This window comes from Chelonoidis abingdonii, chromosome 11, assembly GCF_003597395.2.
Source record: "Chelonoidis abingdonii isolate Lonesome George chromosome 11, CheloAbing_2.0, whole genome shotgun sequence".
Lineage (NCBI taxonomy): Eukaryota > Metazoa > Chordata > Testudines > Testudinidae > Chelonoidis > Chelonoidis abingdonii.
The window spans coordinates 2,492,079-2,507,012 of record NC_133779.1 but is presented as its reverse complement, the minus strand read 5'-3'; the positions used below and the strand labels follow the sequence as shown (position 1 = coordinate 2,507,012).

General features: G+C 57.9%; 2 protein-coding genes across 2 annotated transcripts in view; both read right to left on the bottom strand.

Annotated features, from left to right (window-relative positions):
- PSMD8 (proteasome 26S subunit, non-ATPase 8) overlaps window positions 1-14,934 on the bottom strand; it is a 210,717-nt gene that overhangs the window by 75,971 nt on the left and 119,812 nt on the right. The window lies entirely within an intron of this gene.
- Window positions 1-14,934, bottom strand: part of MEIS3 (Meis homeobox 3) — a 32,626-nt gene that overhangs the window by 3,539 nt on the left and 14,153 nt on the right. The window contains exons 6-9 of the mRNA XM_032804487.2: window positions 11,123-11,272; window positions 7,331-7,442; window positions 2,696-2,841; window positions 153-229 (exon numbers count right to left, since the gene is read on the bottom strand). Coding sequence (XP_032660378.1) covers window positions 153-229; window positions 2,696-2,841; window positions 7,331-7,442; window positions 11,123-11,272 — 485 coding nt within the window. The remainder of the gene's footprint in view (window positions 1-152; window positions 230-2,695; window positions 2,842-7,330; window positions 7,443-11,122; window positions 11,273-14,934) is intronic.

Genomic DNA, 14,934 nt, shown 5'->3' with positions numbered 1-14,934 from the left:
ATCAGGAGTGCAAAGGGGGAGGGGACGTGCGGGGGAATGGGGTGGGTCATGAGGAACATTGGTGGGAGATGACTGAGGGGCATGGAGGGACTGGGGGGGCAAGGGAGGGATCACCCCCCCACACACCATTGCAGCTTCCGGGCCGATCTTACCAGTTATTGACCTGCAGGATGGTGAGCCCTGTGTCCTGCGCCAGCTGCTTCTTCTGCTCCTCCGAGGGGTACGGATGCTGCAGGCCAGAGCAGAGAGCAGCGTGACCCCGGGGGCGGCCCTGGCCACACGGCACCCCCAGCCAGAGGAGGAGCTCAAAGCCCTGGGCCGGGGGGCACCAGGCCCTGTGAACCGCCTGGTGACAGGGACACTTTAATCCCATTATAAAGATGGGGAAACTGAGGCACAGAGGGGTTAAGTGGCTTGTTCGATAATTAGGTGAAGCTTCTGTCAGAGACAAGGAGAGAACCCAGGAGTCCTGGCTTCTAGCCTTCCCCCAACCCTATTCCCTGAGCAGGGGATAGAACCCGGAGTCCTGGCTCCCACTCCCCACTTCTAACCATGAGACCCACTTCCCCCCATTGGAAATGGAACCCAGGAGTCCTGAGTTCCCTACCTAATAAGAAAAGGTGGCCAGTATTTGCCAAGTGCTTTGAGACCCTAGGATGAAGTAAAAACACAATTAACACTAATTATTACACAAAATGCCCAACATTCCCTGCCACGGATGCTGCCGGCCCTGGGGCCTCAGATCTGTAGTGAATGGATTTAAAACGTCCCTCTAGAGATGTGGGTGAGAGCAGGGGGCTGGGAGCCAGGACTCCTGGGTTCTATCCCAGCTCTGGGAGAGAAGTGAGGGCTAGTGGTTAGTGCAGCAACCTCAGGACTCCTGGCTTTATTCTAGGAGCCTGAATAGCCAAGCCTAGAACCCTACTCTCCCGAGTCCCAGTTCATTGCTCTGTCCACTAGCCCGCACTGCTGACAGAATTAGCCCACTTGGCCTGTCATAGCTTCCCCAAGTGCCAGAATCTCAGGCCTTGAGCTGAGGGGGTGACTCCATCAGCCAGTAGCAGTAGAAGGCTCTTACCCTCAAGGGGGGAACATGGTGCATGTAGCCACTACAAAGAGCAAATGTCACCATCCAATGAATGATCCCTGCCTGGGCCAGACCCTGATACTGAATTAACTTGCCAGACCATGGACCCCGGCCCAGATCCTGGTCCCAAATGGACCTGATCCAGCCCCCTCCTCATCTGTGGGGCCTGGAATTCTAACCTATTTTTTGGAGGCATCAACTCTCCCCTGGGAGCTCTGAATTTGCCTCCTAGCAACTGCCCAGCTTGTGGTGACCTGGGCGGCCAGGGAAGGCCGCCTGTCATCTGTCACCACGCTGTCAGGGACGGGAAGGAGGGCTTGGCAGAGGTCTCAGGATGACCCCAGAATGGTGCCGCCTCATCCATCATTGGGGCCTGGCAGGGAAAGCACGAGGCTGCCTGGTCTTTGATCGGCAGGACCTTTGCTGCCCTGCGGGAGGGGAGGACAAGGTTTCTATACCAGGCCATCTGGCTGGAAGCTGAAGAAGGGGGAGGCTAAGGGTGGGAAGGATCCCAGAGCTGAGGAGAGAACCCAGGAGACCTGACTTCCAGCCCTGCCCTGCTCTAACCACTAGACCCCATTCCACTCCCAGAGCTGGGAGAGAACCCAGGCGTTCTGGCTCCCAGACCACCCCCCCACTCTAACCACTAGACACCACTCCCCTCCCGGAGCCAGGGAGAGAACCCAGGAGTCCTGGCTCCCAGGCCCCTCCTCTCGCTCTAACCACTAGACCCCACTTCCCTCCCAGAGCCAGGGAGCGAACCCAAGAGTCTTGGCTCCCAGCCACCCTACCCAAATTTCAACTTTGACCAGGCCAGTTAACACATGGCACAATTTATGCCAACCTCCTGCTCCACCAAAAGGCTCCCTCTTAAGAATCTTTAGTTTCAGAAATGGGGGGAAAGGCCCACAGGGGGGGTCACCCCTGTCCTGCCAGGCTGGGAAAAGCCTTCGCTTAGCGGAGCCCTCTGCCCTGGCAGCGCCAGCCAGTGGGTTCAGGGTAATTGGCCAGAATTGATTACACTTCCCCAGTCCCTAATAGGTTTATGGTGCCTTCAATTAGTTACTAATTGGTCAGCGCTCATTAACTCAGCTTTGTTTAACTAACCGGGGAGAGGGGGGTGCTGCAGCTCCCCTAATGGCTCGGTGGCACAGCACCGAAAAAGCAGACGCAGCAGCCTGCCCGCTCGGCACCAGGGGCTGGGACCAGCTTGGGGTCCGACAGCTCTGGTGAGTGTAGGCGGGACCTTTCCCCACTCTGGGAGACACTTTCCATACTCACTGCAGCCTGGTTCTCTTATGCCAGTGCCCCTCTGGGCTCCGCTCCCCAGAGCCAGAGATAGAACCCAGGAGTCCTGGCTGCCAGCCCCCCGCTCTAACCACTAGCCCCCACTCCCCTCCCAGAGCTGGGATAGAACCCAGGAGTCCTGGCTGACAGCCCCCTGCTCTAACCACTAGCCCCCACTCCCCTCCCAGAGCTGGGATAGAACTCAGGAGTCCTGGCTCCCACCATTACACTCCACTCCGACCCCCCGGCTTTTGTCTCACTCACTTTCCCTCCTTACGTCTCCGGTGCCTGGTCTTGCCCTGCCCCCCTCTCGTCACTCACCGACAGGTGCTGGAACAGCCAGGCCCGCATGATGTTGGTGGCTACTTTGGGGAAGATTCCCCGCTTCTTGTTGCGTTTTTTGTCCCGGTCCAGGTCGTCGTCGTCTCCGGTGCTGGGGGAGGCCACGCTGTTATCCAGGCAGTCCCCTGAGAGAGAGGCAGCCTGAGTGTCCGGGAGCGGGACTCGAACCTGGGAGCGGTTCTGCTGACACCTGCCCCTTGAGCTAAAGAGCTTTTGCCCCGTCCCTGGTGCTGCCGCACAAACGCGGTTGAGCCACTAGGGGGTGACAAAGAGCCACAGCAGGGGCACATGTCCCCCTAGGGCGAGAAGGAGAAGCGCCCTCGCTCGGCTGTTCTCCACCTTTACTTCATGTCTCGTCTCCTGCACCTCGGGCAAGCGTCTTCACCCGTGTGCAAAATCCTAGTGCCCGTCCCCTCTTGCACCAGGCCCTGCTCCCCTCCCAGGGCTGGGGACAGAACCCAGGAGTCCTGGCCCCCAGTCGTCCTGCCCCTCTGCTTTAACCTCTGGAGACCCCACTCCCCTCCCAGAGCCAGAACCCAGGAGTCCTGGCTCCCAGATGCCCCTACTCCACCCCCCTGCCCGTGCCAGCGGCTGCTGCTGGTTCCCTGCCCTGCTGCAGCCGTGGGAATTTGGGACTTTTCCTCGGCTCCTTGTGGTGCGGGGCCCGGGACAAGCCCATTTCGGATCAGACAGACTCTGGTTTTTCTCTCAGCCCCAGCCTCGGGGTGGGGACTTGAGTGACTCCGAGGCGGTGGTTGGGGAGAGGGGCCGTAGAAGCTATGGGTGTGTGGTGGGATAAGGCTGGGGAGCCCATGGACACACAGAAGGGTGTGATGGATGGACGACTGCAACCCCCCCCCCGTAGGTCTGCTAGGCACCCCGCACTGCGAGCATTTCGGTCAACTCCTGCCGGGGGCAGGATTCAAACCCGCAATGTTGAGGGCTGGTTCCCTTTGGGAAACAAACCTCCCCGCGGCTGAGGTAAAGTGAAACAGAACCTGGGTCTGGTTGCTGGACGAGTCTGGGTCACTGTTAATAGCGCAAGGGACCGGTGTGCGTGGGCGGGTGGGGTGCTTTACCTGGGTTGGGTGTGTGTGTGTGTGTGTGTGTGTGCGCGCGTGTGTGTGCGCGTGCGTGTGTGTACCACTGTCACCTCCTGGATGGAACTGGAATTGCACTCCTGTGTGTCCTAGACCCCTACCCTGCTCCCAACTGCTGGGGATTCTCCGTTGGCTCAGGGTGCAAGGAACATCAGGATGTGGGTTCACCCCCCCCAGATTCTGATGGCTGCTTTTATTTCCTGCTCTCTTCTCCCCCCAGCCCTGACACGCTGCTCCCCCCCCCACCAGCAGTGCCACAGCCTCCTCCAGGCCTCGGCCCTGATCCTACGTCCTCTATAGGGCACATGGGTCTATTGGGGCACCTGCTAGTGCTGTTTGCAACCCGCTCCCCCCCAGAGAAACACAAATCCCCCCCCTCCAGCTGCTGATCTTTCATATCCTCCGGCTAAAAGGCAGCTTAAAAGTCTTGCCTGAAGCTCCCGTAAATTATGCATCAGAGAATGTGCTGCTGGGGCTGGGCTGGGTTCTCCCTTGGCCCCCACTCCCTGCCCCCCCTCCCCCAGGCAGCCGGATTTTCGTAGTGGGGAAATCCCAGGGAACAAAGGAAACAGCAGGAACTAAAGGGCGGGGGAGGGGGGGAATCTGGGAGGGAAGAGAGGGGTTAAGTGGGTCATAAGAGGTTCCGGAGGGGAAGGGGAGTGGGGTGCAGAGATGAGCCAGGTTGGGGCAGGGGGGTTAGGAGCAGGGGGGTTGGAGGAGAAGGGCACGGATCTGCGAATTGGCAGGGGGGTTAGGAAGCAGGTGAAGAGGGGTGGGAAGCCCGAGGGGGAGTGTCGGATGACGCTGGATAGTGCGGATGAAGCAAGGGAGGAGCGGGGGGTTGAAAGAGGCATGTTGTGAGGGGTGGGGAAGGGCATGTGGGGTAATGCAGGGGCTGGGAGGAGAGCTAAGGAGCACAGAGGCGGAGAGCCTTGAGAGCCAATCCCTCCTCCGCCTGGAGTTCTGTGGGGCCTCTCGCTGCTGCTTCTAGGGTCCCCCATTCTCCCCCCATGCCAGGGGCTCTGTGTCCCCCTTCCGCTATACCAGGTGATGGTCCCCCAGTGTCCCCACTGTACTAATTCCAGTGGAAAGAGTGGAAGGGATTAATATACCCCTGTCACTCACTGCCCAACATGAAACACAATTCAGCAAGGTTCAGGGTTTGGTACACAGAGACCTCTGCCTTAGAGTGATCAGATATCCTGATTTTATAGGGACAGTCCTGATATTTGGGGGGTTTTTTATATGGGCTCCTTTTACCCCTCACACCCAGTCCAGATTTTTCACACTTGCTATCTGGTCACCCTACTTTGCCTTCTTAACACCAGGCGAAACACCCCATTGAAAAACCTTTTCCCCAGCCAACAAGATAATGCATTAATGACAGGGGTGGCTCTAGGTATTTTGCTGCTCCAAGCACAGCAGGCAGGCTGCCTTCCGCGACTTGCCTGTGGGAGGTCCCCGGTCCCGTGGATTCGGTGGCAGCCTGTGGGAGGTCCGCCGAAGCCATGGGACCAGCTGACCCTGCGCAGGCATGCCACCGAAGGCAATCTGCCTGCCGCCCTCGTAGTGACTGGCAGAACGCCCCCCATGGCTTGCCGCCCCAGGCACATGCTTGGTAGGCTGGTGCCTGGAGCCACCCCTGGTTAATGAAGCAGGTGGACTAGTTCATAATTCAATGCAACATTAAGGGCCCAGCTGTGCCCATAGCTCCAGACTGGCCTTGGGGCAGGGGCAGCAGGAGTCACACCTCTTTAACGGGAGCGGGGGGGAGGTTGGGGCATAGTCTCTCCCAGAGCTCCAGGGAGCATGCCCATTGCCCCATGCAACTATGGTATGCCACAGGGGCCTTGTCCAAGGCTATGTTGCAGGGATGAATGCAGAGACGGTTTATGATTGCCACATATGCGCCCTCTCCCCGTTCTCCTTCTGCATGAGGGGCTTCCACTATCTCCCCCAAAATGTGTGAAGAGCTCAGTGTGGCCAGAGCTCGTCTCTCTCCCCAACAGATGATGGCCCAGTAAAAGATATTGCCTCCCCCATCTTCTCTCTCTAATGCCATAAGCGTCTGCTTGAGTAATTCCCAGCTCCCGCCTCCCCCCGCTGTCTCCACACACCCCTGCTGTCTCTCCAACCCCCATCTCTCTACACACCCCCACTACCCCTTCAACCCCCCCGATGTCTCTCATCCCCTCCGCTATCCCTCACCCTCCCACTGCCCCTCCAACCTCTCCGGCTGTCTCTCCACACACCCCCACTGCCCCTCCAACCTCCCCACTGTCCCTCCATCCCCCGGCTGTCCCTGCATCCCCCCTGCCTCTCCAGCTCCCGCCACTGCCCCTCCAGGGCCCCACTGCCTCTCCACCCCCCCACACTTTCCCTCCATCCCCTCTCGCATCTCTATCCCCTTCCCCCCCACCGCCCGCCCCTCCACGTTCGACTCTATGCCACCCCACAGTCTCGGCGTGGGGCTGCACTGCGTAGGGAGGAAGGCGACCTCCGTGACCCTGGAGCTAAAGGCAGCTGTGGCCTCTTCCTCTGCCCGCTCTGCTCTGCTCCCCAGGTTCGTTCGCGGGATAATAACGATGGCCGGCTCTCGGAAACACCATGCCGGAGGTTTCTACCCATGGGCATGAGGCTCCACCCCAGAGGCGGTTGCATTGCAGGGTTGAACGGGCCACGCGGGCCGCCACACAAGGCAGGAAGGGGTTAATGGGCTACCAAAAGGCCAATCAGCCCAAACGGAGACACCTGGCAGTGAAGGTTTCAAAGGAAAAGCCCTTGGCTGGGCAGGGAAAGGAAGATAGAGCTGGTGGAGGCGGCTCTGGCCTAGTGGATCTCATGGAAGACGAGGAAGCTTCCTGACTTGTTTTGGTCTTGGGCTGCCCCGAGACGGGACGGGGCCAAGACCTCGCTGCAGGGCTAGTCGGCGTTGGAGGCTGGCTGGAGCCGGGGAAGAGCAGCTGGGAAACTGAGGCTGAGTGGCTGCTACGCTGCCCCCCCCCACCGCAAGGGGGGCACTCAGGTGAGGCTGTTTCCCGATGGGCAGGCCCTCGTGCGGCACGCGCGTACCACAGAGTTGCACCGACGCAATGCACCAGCACAGGAGTGTGACTCGCTGCTGGGGAGACACACTCTTGGGGTTTGAGCTTGGCCCAGCGCGGCTGGGACTGTGTGGTACCCGAGGGAGCTGCTGATCAGTGATACTTTGCTAGGGCCAAATTTCTTCCCCAAATCAAACTCCAGCTACAGGGATTCTGTTCTGCCGCCTCCCAGTCCCTGTCATTTCACGGGGAGTTGGGCTCCTCCGTCACTTCCTGTCCCAAACTATTCTGCACCACTGTGCCTGTTAATCAGCTGGCCCGCTGCACCCCAGAGGTGGCTGCATTGCAGGGCTGGGTGGCACCTGTCAAGTGCTTCTCAGGCTGTAAAAAGGCTTTTCTCCCAGCCAGGAGATTTCGCCCCACAGGCTGGGCTGGTGCAGGGGTGGGGGCGGGGGTGTGTCCCACCTTACCTGGCTCGCTGGAGTTGTCCCCGCTCTGCGAGGCGATGCCCCCACTGGAGGGGCCTGGGGTGCCCGAGTGCGTGGACCCCGTCTCGTCGTGGTCTCGGATCCAGGAGTTGTTCTAAACACAGAGAGGGTAGCGCTGGGAGGGTTGGCCAAGCCTGGCATGCCAGGTGGTGGAGCCAGAGCCAGCCCCAGTGCGACCCCCCCGTTACTCCTGCTAAGCCCCATCTCAGCCCAGCGCCCGACCCAGCTGGCCTGGGCCATCCCTGGCATGGCAGCGGTTCCCAGGCTGGGTTTGCCAGGGGTCTGGACCATGCCCTGCAACAAGAGGGGCCATGGATCTTGGCCAAAGGGGTCTGGGCAACCTCCTGGCCCAACGAGGGGCCCCAATCTGGGTTGTGAGGCCTGTGCAGTGCCCGGCACGGTGGGAGCCATGGGTCTGGGTTGTGGGGCAGGGCGGGGGGGAGTCTGTGCAGCGCTCAGTGTGACGGGGACCCTGGATGTGGGGAGGGGGTCTGTGCAGTGATAGGGACCCCAGATCTCGGTTGGTGCCTCTAGTTGCTATGTTATGATCACTAAAAGACCCTCTAACAAGACCAGACCCATAGGTGGGGAAGGGCCGCCATGCAGCACCCTGGGGGCTGGCCAGCAAGCTCCCGCAGCCCAGCCTCAGCCCACAGCAATGGGGCCAAGGTGAGGGGGATTTGCACAGGGTGAGGATCGTTGTGAACCCCCAGCCCCCAAGCAGCAGGGCGGAGTTTAAGGGGCTGCGGCTTTGCCCCCAGGAGGAACGATACAGCTCAGGTTACATCCCACTCCCCAGCCTGCCTTCCCATCTAGCCCCCTCCCTGCACATGCCCCACCTCGTTAACCCTGGCTAGCTGATCCAGGCCCCTCGGCGGGAGCCTGGGGGTGAGATGGGTTAAGGAGGGATGGGCTGCAGGGGGGAACCTGACACGCGCCCCCCACAGGAGCAGGGGAGGGAGGGGAGCAAAGGTCCCTGGTTAAAGGCCCAGGAGGCCAAGGCTGCAGCGCAGACTGTAACCCAACCGCCGGGGACGCGTGGAGCGAAATTCCCACTGCTCCTACCAGCGCCGGCCTCCTTTGAACTGGAGTCACTTCAGAGTGACTCCCCACTCCCCCTCCCAGAGCTGGGACAGAACCCAGGAGTCCTGTCTCCCAGCCCCCCTGCTCTAAGCACTAGACCCCACTTTCTCCCCCCCACCCCAAACAGCTGCCTGCTCCTGCATTTACCGCTCTCCCATCCTACCTATATTCCAGCTCCCTTTGCCCCTGTGAGAAGGTGCTATTGTCTGATGGAGCACGGGGCTCACAGGGGAGCCCTTGGGGAGGGGGGTCTTGCTTTACCACAAACGGCAACAACTTGGTTCATTGCTCTGGGGCGGGGGATCTAAACTGCCCAAGAGCAGGGCTGGGTATACTCTTGTCTCGAGCCTGAGCCCTTCCTCTGCCATCCACAAGGCTGCAAATATTCCCCCGGGGAAGAGAGGAGTTTTGCAATGTGTGTGCCTTTGCAGGGTGCGTGTGTGTTGTGTCATCTCTACCGGCAGTGATTCTGTTTGCAGCATTTGCATATATGTGCAAAGATCAGGCGTGTGTTGGCCGTGGGGGCACCCACACAGATCATGTGTGTTTGCGGCGTGCCTCTGTATGTGCAAAGCTTATGCCTGTGTTTGTGGCAAAGATCATGTATGTTGCCAGCATGTGCCCTGGCATGGCCGCAGCCGTGATCTTTGCACGGCACACATGGAGACACAAAGATCATGCGTGTGTTGGTGGCGTCAGCGTCCCTGGCTGTGCGCAGCTTGTTGGGTGTGTCTGTCTCTGAAGGTGCGGGTGGGGGGGGTATATTAGGAGAGGTGACCCCTGCCCTAGGAAGGGTCCTGCTAACAGGCTGGACCCTCTTGTGTCTATCATTGTCAGAACCCCAAGGACAGATGGGTCAATATGGGGGTGGAGCCGGGGGGTGGGGGGCTACTTCCCCTCTGGCTGCTCCCAAGTCCTGGTCTGGAATCGGGGATGGACAGGGGGGTGGGGGGGTCTATGCAAGGCCTTGATGCTGAAACGAACCCCAAATCAACCCCCCAGAGGGGTAGGTGCGGGGGGTGGGGGTGGCTCCATCTAATTATAACAACAAAGTCCTTGCTGGGGATTAGCTCCCTCCACCCATAGCGAGTAGCCTGGGGGCATATTAAAAATGCAGCAGAGTTGCTATAGGCAAATGACTGTGCCGGCTGCATTAGCAAGCGGGGGGGGGGGCAGCCCAGACTCTCCCTCCTCCAAAGCACCGTCCCATCATTAACATTTCCAAAGCAGGAGGGGTGCAGGGGAGTCTGGCATCCTTCGGAGGTGGGGACTCCCCACCCCGATCCACCCTTCCCCATGGCCCCCTCACAACATCAAGTCCCTCAGGTAGCAAGGTGGGAGGAAGCCACGTGGGGTGATCGCTTTCGGGGGGAGCCGGGCCCCCGGGAACGCAAAGGGGCTGGTGATAACAGATGCTGGGCTAGATTCTCACACACAACCCTGCAGCTGCTCTTCCATCCTGCCCCGCAACCCCCCAGCTCCCCCCCTTCTACTGCTGCCCCTCAATCCTCACCTCCTCCCCTCACTATTCCAGTCTGAGCAGACGGCATCGGCTAAATGCCCAACAAATACCAGTTAGCTCCTGTGGTGTGCTTTTTATACCTAGATCTCAAATGGGGAAACTGAGGCATGAGGCTGGGGTCGGGGGCAGAACTTGCCACAGGTCACCCAGCAGGCCGGAGTGAGGAATCAAACCCAGGTCTCCCGAGCACCAGCTCAATGTTCTGTCCATGGGGCTCTTCTGCCTTGGGGCTACCTAGCACCTTCTCTGCCCCCATGGGCCCCGGGGAGCAGAAAACAGCCACTGGAGGCTGTCCCCCACCCCCTCCCGGGCCTTCATGCTGCCAAAGGGACAAGGGGGTGCTGTGTGTGTGTGTCAGGAAGTGGGGGGCAGGCGCTAGCTGTCTGCAATCCTCCATGTGTGTTGCATGCATGTGGAGGGAGGGAGGATGCCTAGCCCTGGCTGCTCACACACATGCTGACTTGTAACGTGCTTGCCCCGCGGTCTCCCCGTATGTGTCTGGGGGTGCACGGTGGACATGGCTGCACATTCGTAGCTGGGGGGCACGTGTCAGTCTGTGTCAAACAGGTGCACACACCTGCGGGTGCGTGAGTGGCATGGCACATCTGTTACTGCATGTCTGTGCACATGCCTGCATCAGCACCAGGGAGGAAAGACCCCGTTTCCCTTCCCTCTGAGCCGGCCAGTCCCCCCACAACCTGGATCAGAGCCTCTTGGAGGGGAAAAGGCCTCGTATCCCACTGGATGGACGGCTGCACCCCCAGAGCGCCAGGAGAGACAATCGCCTCCTCTGTTTTGGGACGCACACGCCCCGGGATGCAGCTGCGTCTCCAAGTGCTTGGCCGGGGCATGGGGACACGCGCAGATTGGCCAGACCGGCGCCAAGCTGCTGCAGTCCCCATCCCTGAGAGGCCAGCTGAGCCTGCTGCTGCCAGCCAGAGAAATGTCCCCATTGCTTGGGGTGGGCTGAGCTGAGGCACTGGAGCCAGCCGGGGAGCCATTTGAAAACCTCGGAGCTGGGCTCTGGGGTCTGCCTCAGTTTCTCCTCCCACCCCTTGTCTCTGGAGCCTGGGAGCTTTTTGGAGCAAGGCCCATCTCTCAGCGTATCCGCGCAGCACAAGGAGGGAGCTCCCAGATCTTGTGTCTAAAGCAGGCGTCCGGTCTCTCACCTGGTCGGAGAGGCTGGCGCAGGACCCTGTGAAGTCCTCCAGGTCGGATTTGGAGCCCCCGTCCCGGTCGTCGATCACCAGGTCGATGGGCATCTTCCCTTTCAGGCAGGTGATGTAGCGGTGGCAGAAATTGTCACACAGGTCGTGTACCTGCTCCCCGAAAAGGAGAACCGTTAGAAGGCACGAGGCCAGGCGGCTTGGACAGAACCCAGTTGGGCTCAGTGCTTTCCAGCAGCTCCCAATCAAACCTGCCCATCTGTCCCAGCGTCCCGTCTCCCCAGCCCTGAGCTGAGAGGAACCACGGAGAAGATCCAGACAAGGGGTCAGAACTCAGGGGCCAGGCAGGATCAGAACTCAGGGGCCATCTCTGGCATCTGACAGTGACAGATGCCACCGGGGGCAAGATTTCCCCTCCTCCCCCTGTGTTAGCACTGCTCCTGAGCCCTCATCCTCAGAGATCAGCTAGACCTCTGAAGTAGGAGAGGGGTGTTTTTTTGGTGTTTGTTAGGTGTATTATGGTAGCCCCAGGACCTCCCGGTGCTCGGCCCTGTCTGGCATTTGTCAAGAGCCCCAGGCGTGCTAGGGGCTGTACAAAAAGACTGAGCTGAAAAGACCACCCTGCCTCCGGTGGAAGAGACAGGCAGTGGAGATGGACAGAGATTGGGCAGGACCGGGCACGTGTGATGGGGGGAGGGAAGGAGGGAGGGCTGTGCATGCGTGATGGGCGGCGGGTGTCTCTGCAGAGCCAGGCACAATCGGAACCTCACTTTGGTTGGGGGGGTGTTGTCTAGGTGTTACCATAATATACCCCCTAGTGAGAAGATCGGAGCCCCGTCTGCCTAGGCCAGGACCCCTCCTGGTGTATTTGCTGCGGACGCTGTGGGTCCTTCCTCTGCCTTTCCTCTCTCTGGGCCTTCGGCTCTGAAAAGCCCCAGCTCCTGGCTTCCCCTTTCTTCCCTGCTCCTGGAAGAAGCACTTCGCGCCCCCCTCCCCTCCCACACCACCTTTTTTCAGCTCCCAGCAGGCACCCACTGTGGCGCTCAAAGGGTTAATTACCCCATTAACAAGGGGATTATCGAGTTAAAAACCGTGAGGGCGATTGTGGCCGTAATGAGCTCATTACCCTGGCCAGTCGCTTGGCTGGGGCTCTAGGACCCCCTCCCCATCCCTCCCCCTTCGCGACTGCATCATGCCTGGAATTTACCAGACCCGCCACCCCGGGGAGCGGAACAGGCCAGATCCGCCCCCTCCGCGCCAGCCAGGGATCTGGCCCATGGACCACCATGGAGCCACAGCTGGTCGGCATGCGCTGGAGATCTCTCGCCAGCCAGGTTTTCTTTCTAACCTTGCGCAAACGCTGGACTGACAAGCCAGCAAGGCCTGATTCTGCTCTTGCTCATTCCTCCTCCAGTGGTGTTACTCCCCGTTTACACCAGGATTTACCCTCTCGCCCCACGGTGACCTGATATCTCTACAGCCGGCTGGGCTAAGCAAGCCGAGCACAGCTGATTTCTGCTGTACACCAGGGAAAGGGGTGGAGGGTCTGGCTCGCTAACCCCTCAATGTGTGAAGTCCATAGGGCCCAATTCTGATCTCACACCCTTTGTAAATTGGCCCAGAGCCGCGCGTCGATTTGGAATTCGTCCCTTTGAATAACTCCATTGACTTGGGGGATTCCGAGTCCCGATTAATTCCAGTTTAACTAAAATCAGAATCTGACCCTCTAGCCCTGCGGTTGCCGATTATTATGTTAAATTGATTTCAAACTGTTTCACTGGTGTGCATATTAGTGGTTGGAACTGGTGCAATTAGATGTTGACGGGGCAAGATCTCAAATTTAGACCGGTCCTAAAACTGCTGGAGAAGAGAACAGACAAATCCTGCCACGATGCTGGCAGAATTCAGCTGTCATCCACCCACCTAGGAAGGTCTCTTCCCACAACACCACCCTTCTCTGAAGCACTGGGGCAAAATCTGAGTGCCGACTTGGCCTTCGACATCCTAGTCTTTCATTTGCACGAGACACGCTGCCCAAATGCAAAGTTTATCCCGATCTCCACGTGTGGGAGCATCAAGAAATTTCTCCAGGCTTCTCTGTAAATCAAACCCAGCTGTTCGTAGGGGCATCGTTTGTTTATCCCTTGGATGGGTCACTTTGAAAGCGTTCGGTCTAACTCCAAGCATCGTCTGTATTTTGTTCAACTCCAAACTCCAACCCAATCCTCTGTCCTTGATTTTAAAGGAGCGACGTTGATTTACACTGGGGGAAGGTCTGCCCGTGGGGTTTTTTTAAATAAAAAGATAAACCTCCATATGTTTCTTTAACAGCACGGAGCTGTGGCAGAGGCCTGTACTACCCTGGTTTCATTACTTTAACAACGATACGTGCTACCCAGGGCTTTGGCTACCGGAGACTGAAGTATTGTCAGAACTAGCTGCAGCTACTGTGAATTAACAGAGTCTATTTTACAAAGCAGCCTCACCGAGGAAGGGCGGCTCAGTGGTTGGGGCCCTTGCCTGGGTCTTGGGAAACCTGGGTTTAGTCCCCGTCTCTCCTACAGCTTCCCTGTGTGATCTTGGGGAAAATCACTTCCAAGAGATTTAGGTGCCTAATTCCCATTAACATCTAGGTGCCTAAACACCTTGGAGGATCTAACCTGTAAGTTTATCTGTGCCTCAGTGCCACCTCCGTGATAACAGCACCATTCTATCTCACTGGGGAGGATAAATACACTGAAGATTGGGACATGCCCAGAGGCTATGGTGATGGGCACCACAGAGAGGTTGATTGAGTTAAAAAAAACATTGGAGCGATTTCAGGGGGCTTGGACTCAGGTCCTTTACCATCACTTCTACTGGAACTCTGCCAGTGAATGTACTAATTAGCACCCACTCTGGATCCAGTCCACTGTGGGGTATTGAAGCCAAAGGCCTACCGAGGGGCTTAAAGATAAGCGAGGCCCTTAAGCCAGTGCATCCTGCCATGCAGATGGTTAAATCTACCCTGATTCTGCAGAGCATAAATGCAAGTTCAAGGAGATCTGAACTGGGTCTGTCCTGTTTAAGTCCCCAGTCCTACAAACACTCGTGTGTGAGGGTCACTGTATTCACCAGAGCAGCATGGCTATTGTAAATCAGTAATTATAACTTGTAGTGCCGGAGCATCGAGCAGCTACAGCTCTCCCAATAATCAATGGGGGGGTGGAGTAGGGGGGGCTTGCTGGCAATTCAAAATTAAAAAACAAATCGTTTTGTGTTGACCTGAAAACAAAATTTCTTGGAACTTTTAGCGAATCTAAAAGCTTAAAAAACAAACAAACCCCAAAACAATTTGTTTTGACTTTAGACATTTTCAAACTAAAACAAAATCAAAGGAAAGGAAAATTCCAACCGAAATGTTCCAATCCAAACAATCAAAACTCGCATCCGAAAATGTCAGATTGAAGCACTGATTTGTTTTTTGGTTTTTTTAGAATGTTTGTTTTTTTTCCAACCTCAACAACCCTCAGAAATCACCCGGCCTTCGCAAACTGTTCCAAGTCTGCTTCTCTTGAAGAACAAACTTCCAGCTGCAAACTTTTGCTTGTTCTAGCTTGGGGATCAGGACGCGTTGGGCCAGGCTGCGGGCACTGTACATTTTTATGACTATTTGGCGTGTTACGGGAGCCCTAGGGAGCACCGCTGCCCTGCCTCCCCTATGCATCAGAACCCCATTGCGCCAGGAGCTGTACAAACGTAGAACAAAATTACCATCCCTGCTTAGAGCTGGGCAAAAAAAAAAAATGACGACAAATAGTCAATTTGGGTCGAAT